The sequence below is a fragment of the Paroedura picta genome, chromosome 3 (assembly GCF_049243985.1).
Source record: "Paroedura picta isolate Pp20150507F chromosome 3, Ppicta_v3.0, whole genome shotgun sequence".
Taxonomy (NCBI): Eukaryota; Metazoa; Chordata; class Lepidosauria; order Squamata; family Gekkonidae; genus Paroedura; species Paroedura picta.
Genome location: NC_135371.1, coordinates 1,456,011 through 1,470,520, shown reverse-complemented (window position 1 = coordinate 1,470,520; position 14,510 = coordinate 1,456,011). Strand labels below are relative to the sequence as shown.

At 51.3% G+C, this 14,510-nt stretch overlaps 2 protein-coding genes across 2 annotated transcripts in view; both read left to right on the top strand.

The window, feature by feature from the left end:
• The first annotated feature begins 938 nt into the window (after positions 1–938).
• LOC143833990 (uncharacterized) lies at positions 939–7,639 on the top strand. The gene is made up of 5 exons (XM_077330436.1): positions 939–1,461; positions 2,279–2,327; positions 2,603–2,676; positions 2,878–3,004; positions 5,431–7,639. Exons 1-5 carry the CDS (start codon positions 1,090–1,092, stop codon positions 6,795–6,797), a joined length of 1,989 nt encoding a protein of 662 aa, XP_077186551.1. The 5' UTR covers positions 939–1,089; the 3' UTR covers positions 6,798–7,639.
• Positions 7,640–9,920: 2,281 nt separating this feature from the next.
• The window catches only part of LOC143834143 (uncharacterized), a 33,524-nt gene continuing 28,934 nt past the window's right edge, over positions 9,921–14,510 (top strand). The window contains 4 exon segments of the mRNA XM_077330749.1: positions 9,921–10,720; positions 12,213–12,261; positions 12,524–12,597; positions 12,770–12,896. Of these exon segments, the coding sequence (XP_077186864.1) occupies positions 10,304–10,720; positions 12,213–12,261; positions 12,524–12,597; positions 12,770–12,896 (667 nt within the window). The 5' untranslated portion in view covers positions 9,921–10,303.

The window sequence follows — 14,510 nt, the reverse complement described above, 5'->3', positions numbered from 1 at the left end:
GTTGGCTTCCCTTTCTCCCAGGGTAAAGAACTATTTCCTTTTGTCCTACTGCCTAACAGCTTGATTGGATGCCCTCACATTATAATATTTTGGGAGAAGCAGGAAAAATGCTCTTTATCAACTTTCTTTCCACTCCTTGCCTAATTTTATAAACTGCTCTCATGTCACTCCCCCCTCTACTTAGCCTCCCAATGTTACTGTTAATAGTTATTTATATATTATAAATGTGGTTTTGTAATCTTTGATGCTTTATTTGAAAGTTGTTAATGTTACAGTCTATATATCGTTCCATGTAAGTTATATAATGTTCAATGTAAACCGCCCAGAGCTGCAAAGAAATGGGCAGTATAGAAATCTAAATATATAAATAAATAAATACTTGTCTCTTTTCTAAGCTGAGCAATTTCAGAGTCTCCAGAAGGAAGGGGCTGCAAACTCCCCCCCCCTATAATGTTGCTCGCCTTCCTCCATCTTTTTTCCTGCCCAACGCCCTTACAGTAAGAAATGAGGCTTGCCAACTCTGCATTAGGAGAATTTTTCGGGAGGGGGGGCTGGGAGGGACCTCAGGGGCGCCTAATGCTAAAGAGTCTGCCTTCCACCCCAGCCTCTTTCTCCAGGATAACTGATCTCTGCAGTTGGGAGATGAGGTGTAATTCCGGGAGATCTCCCGGGACTGACAGGAGGTTGGCAACTGTCAATGAATGCGGGAAGCAGCCCCCCCCCCCGGTCCTTTCCCACGGCTCCCTCCGGTGGCCCCGCAGTCCTGGCCGGGGAGGGAGGCTGGCGGGGAGTTCCCTCGAAGGGTTAAGGGGAAGAAGTCCTGCTTCCTAGACAGGCCGCCAGAGGGTGGCCACGTGACGAGCCGCAGCCGCGCCCCTCCCGACTATTGGCGGAAAAGCGGGCTCGAAGGGGACCCGTGACGTCACCCGCGCGGTTGCCCGGCGAGGAGGCGGGGCCGCAGGAGCCGATCGAGCCTCCGCGGAGAAGCCCAGAAAGCGCCCAAGGACGTTATTGCCCCGCCCCGCCGCCCTCTGCACATGGGCAGAGCCGCCCCTGCAGGAGGGAGGGGGGAGGGGGGCCTCTTGCGGCATGAGCGGAGAAGCCGGGAGGGGCCCTCATGCCAACCAGGCCGGGAGCACAGGGCGGGAGAGGCCGGGAGACGACGGGGGCCCCCCACCTGCAGACAGGCGGCGCCGGCCGTTCCGCTACCAGGAGGCTGCTGGGCCCCGGGAGGTTTGCAGCCGGCTCCACGGACTCTGCAGCCGCTGGCTGGAGCCGGAGAGGAGCACCAAGAGGCAGATGCTGGACCGGGTGACCCTGGAGCAGTTCCTGGCCCTCCTGCCCCGGGAGATGCAGGGCTGGGTGAGAGGATGCGGGCCGGAGAGCAGCGCCCAGGCGGTGGCCCTGGCCGAAGGCTTCCTCCTCAGCCAGGCCCAGCCGCAGGAGGACCACGAGCGGCAGGTGAGGGGGGCACAGGAGAGGTGGTCAGGGAGAGACCCTCAACATACAGAACACACACCTTGTCCCGCCAAAGCCTCAGGTGTCTTTGTGGAGGTGAACAAATCTAGCAGGTCCAGAAAACGTGACACCCCCCCCTGCAGTTCCAGTGAGTCGGCGGCTACTGAGATTGACAAAGTTTGTTGATTTTTATGCTGTTGTTACTATTCTATTAAACCATGTTTGTAAACCGCGTTGTCTTCTACCCTGAGTTTCCCAGGAATGGCAGACTACAAAGAGTGATTGGCCGTCACGTGGCACAGAGTGTTGGACTGGATGGGACATTGGCCGGGCCCAACAGGGCTTGCCTTATTTTCTTATGTACCCCAATTTAGACATTTAGATTGGTCCCTTGCCGGCGGACTGACACTCGGAGGGCCCAATTCGGCCCTCTGAATGTCAGTCCGGAGGAAGGGGCCTATGGGCACCCTTCCTCATCACGGGCAGGGCCCACCCTCGCAGCCCTTAACCGATTATTTAATCCGCTCCGCTAGGAGCAGGACCAATCAGGGTGCAGCCAGTGTTGCTGGCTGCACCCTGATTGGCCCTATTCCAACTTGGACAGCTGGACATGTTCCACCGCCCAGGCTGTTTCACAAATATATAGAGGAACCATGGATAAGGATATAGATATACTATAATATGCAATAGGTATAATGCAAGACACAGTAGATATAATATGATACAATGTACCCCAACTTTTTTGAAATTCTTTCCCCAGCCTGTCTCCTGTTCCTTGTCTCATCATTCTCTTCTTTCTGGGGTTCCTCTTCTGTTTCAGGTGCAGGAGGAGATCACGCGGGAGCATTACGCTGGAGCAACCTTTCCAGGTGAGGTCAAAAGGGGTGTGTTTCCCAGGGGGTGTCCTCCTTGATGGCAGGTAGTCTGCTCTTCTGCCCCCCCCCCACATGCTGTTTAGGAAACATGCTCCACTCCAGCTTCTCAATGGAAAAGATTTCTTGTCAGTACAAGGAATCCTGTGTCTAAGCCAGCATCTTTCGTTATGCCCGTGGGTCAATATGCAGCGGACACGTCACCCCCAGTGGTCCAGAAACAGACATGGAAAAGACAAAACGTCTTCCAAGTACCTCTTGATCCTTCACAGATGGTGCCATGAAACTGGTGATGTTTTCTTCGCCATCTTTTTGTGACAAAGCAGCTACCGTGAAGCCGGAGCAGGTAAGCGTAGAACTGCAGATTACACCCCTGGGTGTTTCCCCCGACATCTCCCTCGGCCTATCACTGCTCTTTCCTTTCAGTGCTGTCCTGCTCAGAAAGTGAAGTTACCCCGTAAAATTTTGAATGCAATTTCGTTAGAGCATCTAACTAAATTGCTACCTTAGCTTGAGGAGAGGGACCTTTCATTTTCCCTCTTTTCAGGGCCGGGTGACTTTGGAGGAGGTGTCTGTCCATTTCACAGAGGAGGAGTGGGCTCTGCTGAATCCAGACCAAAGAATGCTTTACCAGGAAGTCATGGAGGACAATCGTCAGAACGTGGCCTTTCTGGGTAAGGCCGCCAGTCCCCTGTCCTGTGACTCGCAGGTGCTGAAGGGAGAAATGGCTCCTTCCAAGAAGGACATTGTAGGGGAGTGGAGTGGATCAGGTTCACATGCAGACAAGAGAGACGTCTGCAGGCATTGTAAGATAACAGGACAATTTGTAAACTAAAAACAATCCTAAGGGCCATGAATAGCCATGGAAAGATAAAGGCAGAGAGCCAAAAGGGAGGGTTTTCAGTTGGGCCACCTGATGGGGTCTTCTGAGCTCCTTCAAAGAAAGGTATTATGACACAGTTTACTAATTTGACACTAATTTACCTTTTCTTTATATCTGTACTCTTATGATCCTTGTCTGAGGAAGAGTGCACACACCCTTTGATTAAATCTTTGCTGGTCTTAAAGGTGCTATTGAAATGAAATTTTGTTGTGCTACTTCAGGCCAACATGACTACCCACTTTAGAAGAAGAAGAAGAAGAGTTGGTTCTTACATGCTGCTTTTCTCTACCCGAAGGAGGCTCAAAGCGGCTTACAGTCGCCTTCCCTTTCCTCTCCCCACAACAGACACCCTGTGAGGGAGGGGAGGCTGAGAGAGCCCTGATATCACTGCCCGGTCAAAACAGTTTTATCAGTGCCGTGGCGAGCCCAAGGTCACCCAGCTGGTTGCATGTGGGGGAGCGCAGAATCGAACCTGGCATGCCAGATTAGAAGTCCGCACTCCTAACCCCTACGCCAAACTGGCTCTCCACATTAATCCACATAGACAGATTTTGAAAACCTATATAGACAATGGAATTCTACTGAAAAGTTAACTTAAAAAAATAGGGATTGTTAGTAAGCATTCAGCTTTTTGTGGGCCTATCTTGTCCAGGTAGGATTGTAGCATCCTTTTAAAGGGAGAGGAGCCCTTAGTATATCTGCATTAATTCATTCATTCAATCATTCAATAGTTCAGCTTCTATGCTGCCACTCCCGAAGAGGCTCATGGCACTTTGCAACACAGATATAAAACCCCATAAAAATATTAAAATTCCCAGTTAACCCCCTCGATGGTGAAACTCCCTCCCCATTACCGGCTCACAGATCAGCTGGAAGCCTCAGGGAAATCTTCATAGGAGGAGCTGATGATCTACGTGAGGGGCCCTGATCTTCCTTGCCTCAACTGAAAAGAGCTCCATTTTGCAGGCCCTGCGGAAATGAAAACTCTGACAGGGCCCACGGCTCGCCTGGGAGCTTATTCGATCAGGTTGGGGCCAGGACCAGAAAGGCCCTGGCCCCGGTCAAAGCCGGGCAAAACCTCCCTTGGGCCAGGGGCTTCCAACAAATTCAGACCCAGGCTGCAGATGGCCTTGAAGGTTAACATCAAAACCTTGAAATTGATCTGGGCTGCAAGTGGCAACCAATAATAACAGTAATAGCAGTTATACTTTTATTTTTGTAGCCCACCTTTCTTTAGGGTGGGTAACAACAGAAAATACAAAAATAATTTAATTTACAAAAATCAATTGCTGTATAAACTTAATTTGGAATATGTTATTATAAACCACTTCCAAAAGCCTTAGGGGGGTTAATTTCAATTGGGCAGTTTTGATATTTTGTGGGTGGGGCTTCTCGGGCAGGGAGACCCTCGCTTCCTCGGTCCTGGTTTCCTGGCCTCAGCTGTAGGCCTGTCGAAACAGCTCTGTCTTCCGGGGCCTCTGGAACTACTGACGACACCTTAGGCGGTGTCCAGCGGGGAGGCTGGGTCTGGAGGCTCCGTCTGGGTTTAGCCTTTTATTTACTTATATATATATTTCCCACCTGGCAGCCAGGAGAGCCCAACTGTGTCTGGAAGCCAGGCAGGAGGGGACTGGAAGTGTTTTGCCATTGCCTGTCTCTGCCTCACACCCTTGGAGTTCGCCCGTCCGCCCGAGGTCTACCCAGGGCCGACCCTACCTAGTTTCTGAGATCTGACGGGATCAGACTGGCCTGGGCTACCCAGGCTTCCCTTCCCTATACTGAAGTTCCCTTCTTCTTCTTCTTCGCATCAGGTCCCTAGATCCTTCTGGATGCAAGCAGTAGCACCCTGCTCTCCTGGGGCGTATGTGTTTCAGGAGTTTTAAAAAATCCCATTCCTTCTTTTTGGCAGCAAGAGGGGTGGGAGTTCATATAGGCTGGATTAATATGTAAATGCTTATTAGTATTTATTGATTTATTATTTATTTAATTTGTTGACCACTGCTCTTGGGCCAGCCAGCTCGTGGCAGTTTACAACAAGTAAAATACAATAAAGTGCAATAAGACAATAATCCAATACAGATAGAACTACACTCCAGGGAAAGATCAGAAGCTGATTAATGTGATAGTATTCGTCTCCTTTTTCAGTAATTTCTGTCCTGTTGTTATTGAGAGCGCTTAGGGTACTTCTTTCCCTGACAGTCATCCCTTTAATTGCAGAGGTTGATGGTCCCCAGAGTACATCCGAGGGAGAACTACAGCAGTTCCTCCTGCAGGAAAAACAGCTGGGAAGGAACACTGAAACAGAATGGAAGATGGGAAATGAATTTATTTCCTCTCAGGGTGCTGAATCCCAAGTATTTGATGCACACAGGGGAATCCACACAGGGGAGAAACCATACAGATGCTTGGACTGCGGAAAGAGCTTCGCTCGGGGTGGCAATTTTAGTGCCCATCGACGTATTCATACTGGAGAGAAACCATATAAGTGCTTGGACTGTGGGAAGAGTTTTCGTCGGAGTGATAACCTTACTGCCCATCGACGTATCCACACAGGGGAGAAACCCTATGAGTGCTTGGAGTGTGGGAAGAACTTCGCTCGGAGTGACAACCTTACCGCCCACCTGCAAATCCACACAGGGAAGAAACCATATAGATGCTCGGCATGCGCAAAGAGCTTTGCTTCTAAGGGAGCCCTTACTGCCCACGAACGAATCCACACAGGTGAGAAACCTTTTAAATGCCTGGAGTGTGGAATGAGCTTTGTTCGGAGCACCCACGTGACTGCCCACCAACGAACTCACACCGGGGAGAAACCATATAAATGTCTGGAGTGTGGAAAGAGCTTTGCTCGGAGTGACACACTTACTACTCATCAACAAATCCACACATGGGAAAAACCATATAAATGTTTAGAATGTGGAAAGACTTTTGTTCGGAGTGATAAACTTACTGCTCATCAACGAACCCACACAGGGGAGAAACCATATAAATGCTTAGAATGTGGAAAGCGTTTTCCTCAGAGTAAAGACCTTTCTATTCATCAACTTATCCACACTGGGGAAAAACCATATTTATGTTCAGATTGTGGAAAGAGCTTTGCTCAGAGTTCACACCTTGCTGCCCATCAACGAATCCACACAGGCGAGAAACCATATGAATGCTTTGAGTGCGGAAAGGGTTTTGCTTGGAAGCGGACTCTTATTGGTCACCAGCAGATCCACACAGGGGAGAAACCATATCAGTGCTTTGAGTGTGGAAAGAACTTTTGTCGAAGTGACAACCTTATTGCCCATCGCCGAATTCACTCAGGCGAGAAACCATATAAATGCTCAGACTGTGGAAAGAGTTTTGCTCGGAGTGACAACTTTAGTGCTCATCGACAAATCCACACTGGGGAGAAACTTTATAAATGCTTGGAGTGTGGAAGGAGCTTTGTTCGGAGTGCCCGTCTTACTGCCCATTGGCATATACATACAGGAGAGAAACCATATAAATGCTTGGAGTGTGGGAAGTGCTTTGCTCGGAGTGACATGCTTATTGCTCATCGACGAATCCACACAAGAGAGAAACCATATAAATGGTAGGAATTTGAAAAGAGCTTTCCTTCAAAGGGAGACCTTAGTGTCCTTCAATCACATAAGAGTGGACTTATATAAATGCTTGGAGTGTGGAAGGAGCATTACTTGGAAGGAAGAACTTACATGCCATTAAAGAGTCTACATGGAGAAGACAAATGCCTGGAATGCTGAAAAAATTCTGTGTAGACTTATAACTGCTACTTATCAACACAGACACCCTGTGGAGAAACCATTTAAATGTTTGGGATATGGAAAAACGTTTGTTCAGAATCCACACAGTAAGCAATATAAATGCAAGAACTTTGCTCAGAATACACACTTGGTTTATTATCCATCAACAAATTCATCTGGGAGAAACCACGTGAATGCTTACCTTGTGAAGTGTGCTTTACCCTCAATTCCCATCAGAGTGTCCACGTAGGGGAGGTATTGATGCTCCAAGTGCGGGGAAACTTGCAGTTGCAGTGGAAGATTTATTTATTGTCCATCAACAATTCCATACTTGGCTGTAACCGCATCAATGTGAAATAGGGAAACAACAAAAAGTGGTGGGGAGGGGGGGGAACCCAACCTGAAAATCAGGTCAGCCTGACCCAGCTGAGCCGCACAATCTCAGCTTTGCTCTTCCCATCCAGAGCTTGGCCCATGGGCTGGACGGGGTGGGGTGGGGGTAGAACTCTTTACAAGAATTTAAGCCCCGTCAGATTAATTGTAATGTATGGGGGTTTTTAGGGGGGTTATGGTATTTTATTGTATATTGTATTTTATTTTATTATTGCTGTGAACCACTTCAAGACCGTTGGAGAGCGGCAGTATACAAATTAAATAAACCAAACAGTGGCAGCCAAGGCTGACTCATGTGAAACCCGAAATATTCAAGCAGCAGGGACCAAGAGAGGGGGAAACATTCCCATCGAATGCTTGCAGGGGCTCATGGGAATTGTAGTCCATGGACATCTGGAGGGCTGCAGTTTGACTACCCCTGGTCTAGCAGGTGGGGTAGCCCCTGTTTATAGCCCAGTTTGCACTCTGCTATCCATAAATGGCGTTTTGTTTCTTCTTTCCTGGGAGTAAGCCTTGTGGAAGCAACTTGAGTAGGTCTTTGGTTAAACCCACTTAGGGTCAGTGCTCTGAGGAAGCTCAATAGGATCCAACATGTCTTTAACTCCTACTGACCAGATCGTATGAACTTTTATGCTCTTTCTGCTTTCAATTAAAGCTAACAGCCTGTAAAACGATTTGAGGTTAATACCACAAATTCATACCGCAAAGATCAATTTGTCAAGTGTTTCAACTTTGGTTGAAGTTCTTCCACGACCTTCCCTTCCACCTGTTCCCTCCCGTGACCTTGCCAGGAGTTCCACTTGTGTCTCTTGTCGGTGAGAATCTCCAGGCCTGCCTGCCATCTGGCTCTCTGAAGGACCTGCTGGGTGAGAGTGAGAAGAGTCCAGTGACCATCGCACTACACTGACCTTGAAGAAACGCCTGACCCTGCAGGGTGGAAGGACAACGTGGGAGGCCAACAAAGCTTTATTCCAGGGACAAGCTTTCATGGGCAAGCACACTTCTAAAGATATAGCAATCTGGAGAGGCAATATCTGAATGTGTGTCTGAAGACTGGGTGCTTGCACACAAAACGTATATCTGGAATAACACTTTGTTGGCCTCAAAGGTGCCCCTGGGCTCAAGCGTTGTTCTGCTGCTTCAACAGGGCTGAACTGTGTGCCAATACGGAACTGGCTGACAGCCTGTTGGCTGTTTTTTTGAGCTTCCCTACCGTACAGGGGAAGCAGCTCTGATCCAGCCGTGCCTGATGCCCTTGCACACACTGCGGTCGCCCCGATTGCCTTTCCGCAGGACTCAGTTTCCACTGCATGTATTCCTGACCAGGTTTCTAAGCAGGGAATTCTTCAGCCAATGGCAGTCTGGAAAGGAAAGAGAGACTTGGAAGGATCTTTGGAGATCATCAAGTCCCACCCCAGTGTCAGTACTGGAGCAGGCAGCTTGTAGGGCATTCCCAAAAGGGATCCCACTAGACTCCTACTAGCTATTCCGGGGCTGGAAGATTTTCTTTCCAGTTGTATGCCTAGAGCAGGGATTCCCAACCAGGGGCCTGAGAGAGCTCCAGAGGGGGTCCGCGGCCTTTCCCCTCCTGCCTTAATGGACTTGGCCACCTCGGCCCAGAGGGCTCAATGGGTAGGCCACGGGAGTAAGAATCAAAGGGGGGAGCTGCTTGGGCATGGTAGGGGGTGGGGGGGGGGTTCAGGCTGCCCCTCAGCTCCTGCCCTTCTTCCTGGTCTGCATGAGGCAGAGACACTGTAGCAGTCCTAAAAGTGACTGAGAGATTGAAAAGCAGGCAATATGTTACTTCTGGGGGTGTGGCTGGGAGGTGTGGCTAGATGACGTCACTTCTGGGGTCCTTGAAGGCTGAAAATTTCAGGGGCTCCTCCACAAAGGTTGGAAAAGGCTGGCCTAGAGCATCACGCCCAGAAGAAGCCGTGGAGCCCGCCTGCCTGCCTGCCTGCCTGCCTGCCTGCCTTCCCTGCACCCCCTAAACCAAACCAGGCCCATGCAAGGATGGTCTTTGGAGGGGGCCACACAGACAGTGCCCAGGAAACGCTCTCTAGGTGGCTCAAGTCAGTGAATCCAGCCAGAAGTCGCTCCACATCCTCAGGGCAGTTTCATGGATGATGGGCAACAGTTCTGGGTTAGGAAACCCCTGGAGATTCTTTGGGGTGGGGAGCCTGGGAGAGCCCTCAAGGGCGTCTGATGCTGAAGAGCCAGCCCTCATAGGAGCCCTTTCTCCAGGGGTAATCAAACTGCGGCCCGCCAGATGTCCATGGACTACAGTTCCCAGGAGCCCCCTGCCAGCATTTGCTGGCAGGGGCTCCTGGGAATTGTAGTCCATGGACATCTGGAGGGCCGCAGTTTGACTACCCCTGCTCCAGAGGAACTGATTCCCATGGTTTGTAAAAACCTTCTAATTCCTGGAGGTTGGTCCCTTCCCAAGGCCTCCAGTTGCTCTCAGTCCGGCCCTTGGAGGGAGCTTGCAGGGGGGGTCCTCGAAGGGTTAAGGGGAGCAAATCGCCCTTCCTAGAGAGGCAGCCGAGCAGAAGGACCACGTGACCCACCGCGGCCACACCCCCTTGGGCGTTCTCCTGCAGAAACGTGCCGTTTACGGGCCCCAGAGACGTCCTAAAGCCCCTCTGGGCAGCCAGAGAGCCCTGGGGGTCTGCAGAGCCTCCCCGGTGAATCTCTGCTGGGAGATCTCCCCGGCTGCCCTCTGCACATGGGCAGAGTAGCCTTTTCTGGCAAGGGCTCCGGAGAGCAAGGGCTCCTGCAATTCTGGTCGCTCTCTCAGTGGCCCAACCGGCTGCCCTCTGCACATGGGCAGAGTTGCCCCTGCTGGAGGTTCCAACCCCGGCCCTTGACTCCCTAGAGGCATCTGGCAGAGGAGGAGGAGGACAGTCCAGTGGTCCAGGTGGAGACTTCTTGGACAATAAAGGTGGACAATGAGGGGAGAGCCGGACCCAGCAGAGGCAGCAGCCAGGAGGGGCCCAGAGGCCACTCTTACTGGGAGCAGGAGGGAGCTGTGGGGAGGAGCCATGCAGAAGAGCCTGGGAGATGACATCTTCCCTCCAGATGTGCAGCGCCAGCAGTTCCGGCAGTTCAGCTACGAAGATGCCCCGGGGCCCCGGGAGGTGTGCAGCCGGCTCTATCGTCTGTGCCGCCGCTGGCTGGAGCCGGAGAGGAGCACCAAGCGGGAGATGCTGGACCGGGTGACCCTGGAGCAGTTCCTGGCCGTCCTGCCCCCGGAGATGCAGGGCTGGGTGCGGGAGTGCCGGCCGGAGAGCAGCGCCCAGGCGGTGGCCCTGGCAGAAGGCTTCCTCCTCAGCCAGGCCCAGCCAAAGGAAGACCACGAGCGGCAGGTGAGGGGGGCACAGGAGAGGTGGTCAGGGAGAGGCACGTGGATCTTGTATCTCTGACACTTTAGATTTCTTGTTCGGGGGGAACAAACAGGTGGACGAGGGTGACCCAGTAGAGGTTGTTTGCTTACAGTTCTGGAAAGCTATTGATAAAGTTCCTCATCAGAGGCTCCTAAGTGAACTCAGCAGTTCTGGGATAGGAGGGCAAATCCTCTTGTGGGTTAAAGACCTCCTATGCCACGCCAAGCTACCAGCACCCTACTTGGCCCCAGAACATCCAACCACAGTGATCCAGGCTTCTGCAGGGCTCTCTATGTAGGCTGGAAACTGCAAGTGGTGCAGAATGCTGTGGCCAGGATCCTCACAAATACACCGTGCAGGGCACGCATCCGGCCAGCACTCCAAGAAGTCTGCTGTCTCCCACTTGGATTCTGGATCAGGTTTTGGTGCTCACCTTCTAGGCCATACACGGTCTGGGCCCTGTACAGCTGAGAGTCTGCCTCTTCGCCTATGCCCCCCAAAGAGCCGTACGTTCTGCCACCACCAACTGGGTGGTGATCCCTGGCCCTAAAGAAGCACGTCAGACCTCAACCAGGGCCAGAGCTTTCTCCATCCTGGTCCACACCTGGTGGAAGGAGCTCCCTGAAGGGATGGAACTTGAACAATTCTGTAGGGCCTGCAAAAGGCAGCTCCTTCACCAGGCATTTGGTTGAGACAGACTGACCAAACAACATCTGTGGTCCCCCAGACACCCCTCCCATTATCATGATTCAATTTATACCCTCGACGTTATATGTAAACTGCCCTGACCTCATGGAAAGGTGGTACAAAAATATAATGAACTAATATAAAATTAATTAATGGAAAACTTAGCCAAGGGCAATGGTACAAACTAAGTTAAATTATTATATTAGTGTCTGAACCTCCAGTATTAGGACATTTCATATTCTTCTAAATAAGGGTTTTCTGGGGAAATACACTGGGAATGTTTTTGATTTCTAAAAATAAACTAATTTTATTTGTTTTGTACAATATCTCTTGGCTCCCCCCCCCCCCAGTTAGAGACTGGTGTGCCTCTTTGCTTCATGGAATCCTATAATCATGCTGTTGGAAGAGACCTCCAGGGTCATCTAGTCCAACCTCCTGCAGAATACAGGAAATTCACAACCCTCAGTGACCCTGATTCCATGCCCAAAAGATGCCCCCCCCCAAAGAAAAACACAACAGAATCCCCGGCCAGTCGTGGCCTGGAGGAAATTTGCCTCCAAACCCCAAAGTGGCAATCAGCTTTTCCCTGGGCCTGCAAGGAAGGGCCACAAGAGCCAAGCACAGACACAGCCCTTCCTGCCCTGCTGCTTACCATCTGCCCAAGTTCACAGAATGAGCATTTCTGCCACGGTTCCCTGGTCTCATCTTCTCCCACATATTGGAAAGTCCCCCCCCTCCAGGTTGTTCCTTGTCTCATGACTCTCCTCTTTCTCCACTTTTGTTTCAGGAGTGGGAGGAGATCAAGCAGGATCCTTACCCGGCCGCAACCCTTCCAGGTAAGGTCCAGCGGGGCTGTCCTCCTTGAGGGTCAGTGGGCTGCCCTTCTCCCCCCCCCCCCTCCATGCTGTGTGGGAAAGATGCTCAACTCCAGCTTCTGCCTTGAAAATGGTCCCTGGCAGTCCTCGGAATCCTGTGCCTGAACCTGCATTGTGAGTTTTGCCCATGAGCCAAGATAGACTGCCCCTCCCCCAACCCCCAGTCAAGGAAGAGAAAGGGAAAAGCCAGAATGTCTTCCAAGTACCGTTTCATCCTTCACAGGTGGCGCCGTCAAGCCAGAGGTACATCCTTGGCCATCTCTTTGTGGCAAAGTGGCCACTGTGAAGCCAGAGCAGGTAAGCGTGGAACTACGGATCATGCCCTCCCCTGGGCCTGTGAGGTGATCCCTCTGGCCTCTCCCTGCTGTCCTGCTCACTGAATAGAAAATGCAGGTTCAGCATCCTCTCAGGCTGCCCTCAAAAGGAAAGTGTGAGGTTGCAGGACACCCTGTTTGGGGTCACTTTCCAGGGCCGGGTGACCTTGGAGGAGGTGTCTGTCCATTTCTCGGAGGAGGAGTGGGCTCTGCTGGATGCGGACCAGAGAAACCTTCACCAGGAAGTCATGGCGGAGAATCGTCAGGAGGTGGCCTCTCTGGGTAAGACCCGCATGTGCCTTGATTCACAGGGGCTGAAGGGAGAAACGGTGTTTCTTCAGGTTGGAAGGAAGTGATCCGTGGGTGCTGCAGGGCTTGGGGCTGGGTCCAGAACTGTTCAACATTTTTATCAATGATCTTGGTGAGGGGATGGAGGGACCATACATTTATGGGTGACACCAAAATGGGAGGAGTAGCGAACACCCTAGAATAGCGATCCCCAACCTGTGGGCTGCTGACCACATGTGGTCCTTCGACTAATTGGAGGTGGGCCCCGGACGCCTTCTCCCCCCCCCCCGGCCCTTGACTTCATCCCCCCCAGCCCTTTACAACACACTTCATTGTTGTGGAGTGTCTGTATCTTATTTTGAAGGGATGTTTAAACATGACCATAGCGATCAGAGAGCGTTAGGGCAGTGGTTGAGAGTAGAGGAGTAAACTACCCCCCCCCACCGGGCCCCAGTAAAAGGCGTTGAGTGGTCCCCGGTGATAAAAAGGTTGGGGACCACTGCCCTAGAAGATGTTCAACGAGATCTGAACATGCTGGGAAAGTGGGCAAATGAGAACGAGATGCAATTCAGTAAGGAGAAGGGCAGAGTTCTGCATCTGGGTCACACAAATGAGAAGCAGGCGCACAGACGGGAGAGACACTGCAGCAGTGTGTGTGTGAGCAAGATGTCCTAGTCCCTGTGCTGTATACCACGTTGGCCTGACCACTTCTGGAGTCCTTTGTGCAGTTCTGGAGGCCTCACTTCAGAAAGGACATGGGCAAAATGGAGAGGGGGCAGAGGAGAGCTACGAGGATGATCCGGGGCCTGGGGACCAAGCCCTAGGAAGAAAGGCGGAGGGACTTGGGGGTGTTCAGCATTAAGAACAGGAGGTTGAGAGTAGACAGAATTGCTGTCTTTAAGTATTTGAAAGGTTGTCGCCTAGAGGAGGGCAGGGGGCAGTTCCTGTTGGCAGCAGAGGAGAGGACACGCAGTAATGGGTTTAAACTATGTGTAGAAGGATACCAGGTAGATATCAGGGGAGGAAAATTCACATGCATATTTTGTTTTATTTATTTGTATTTCAGTTTATATACTGCCACTCCTTTAAAAGGCTCTAGGTGATTTACATAATAATAAAACCTATAAAACATGATAAAAACCCCAGTATTAACCCTTGATGCCAAAAAAGCTCTCCCCACCGCTCTACAGAATGTCTAAAACCAAATATCCAGGGACATCTTCCTAGGGGGAGCCAGATTACCTCGGTCAGGGGCCCTAGATCTTCCTTATCCTGGCCTCAACCCAAAACCTGATGGAAGCTTTCCGTCTTGCAGGCCCTGTGGAGCTGTGAAAGCTCTGACTACATAGTCATTCAGCTGTGGAATCAGCTGCCTAGGGAGGTGGGGAGCTCCCCCTCTCTGGTGGTCTTTAAGCAGCAGCTGGACAGATACTTATTAAATATCCTTTAGGCTGATCCTGCACTGAGCAGGAGGTTGGACTGGATGGCCTGGATGGCCCCTTCCCCCTCTAGGAGTCTGTAAGGAATTCCTCTCCCAGAAAGGACAGTAGAAGGCCCTTTCTCTCGTAGGAACTCTCAGTAGGGGCATGGGGTGGATCCAGGGGGACT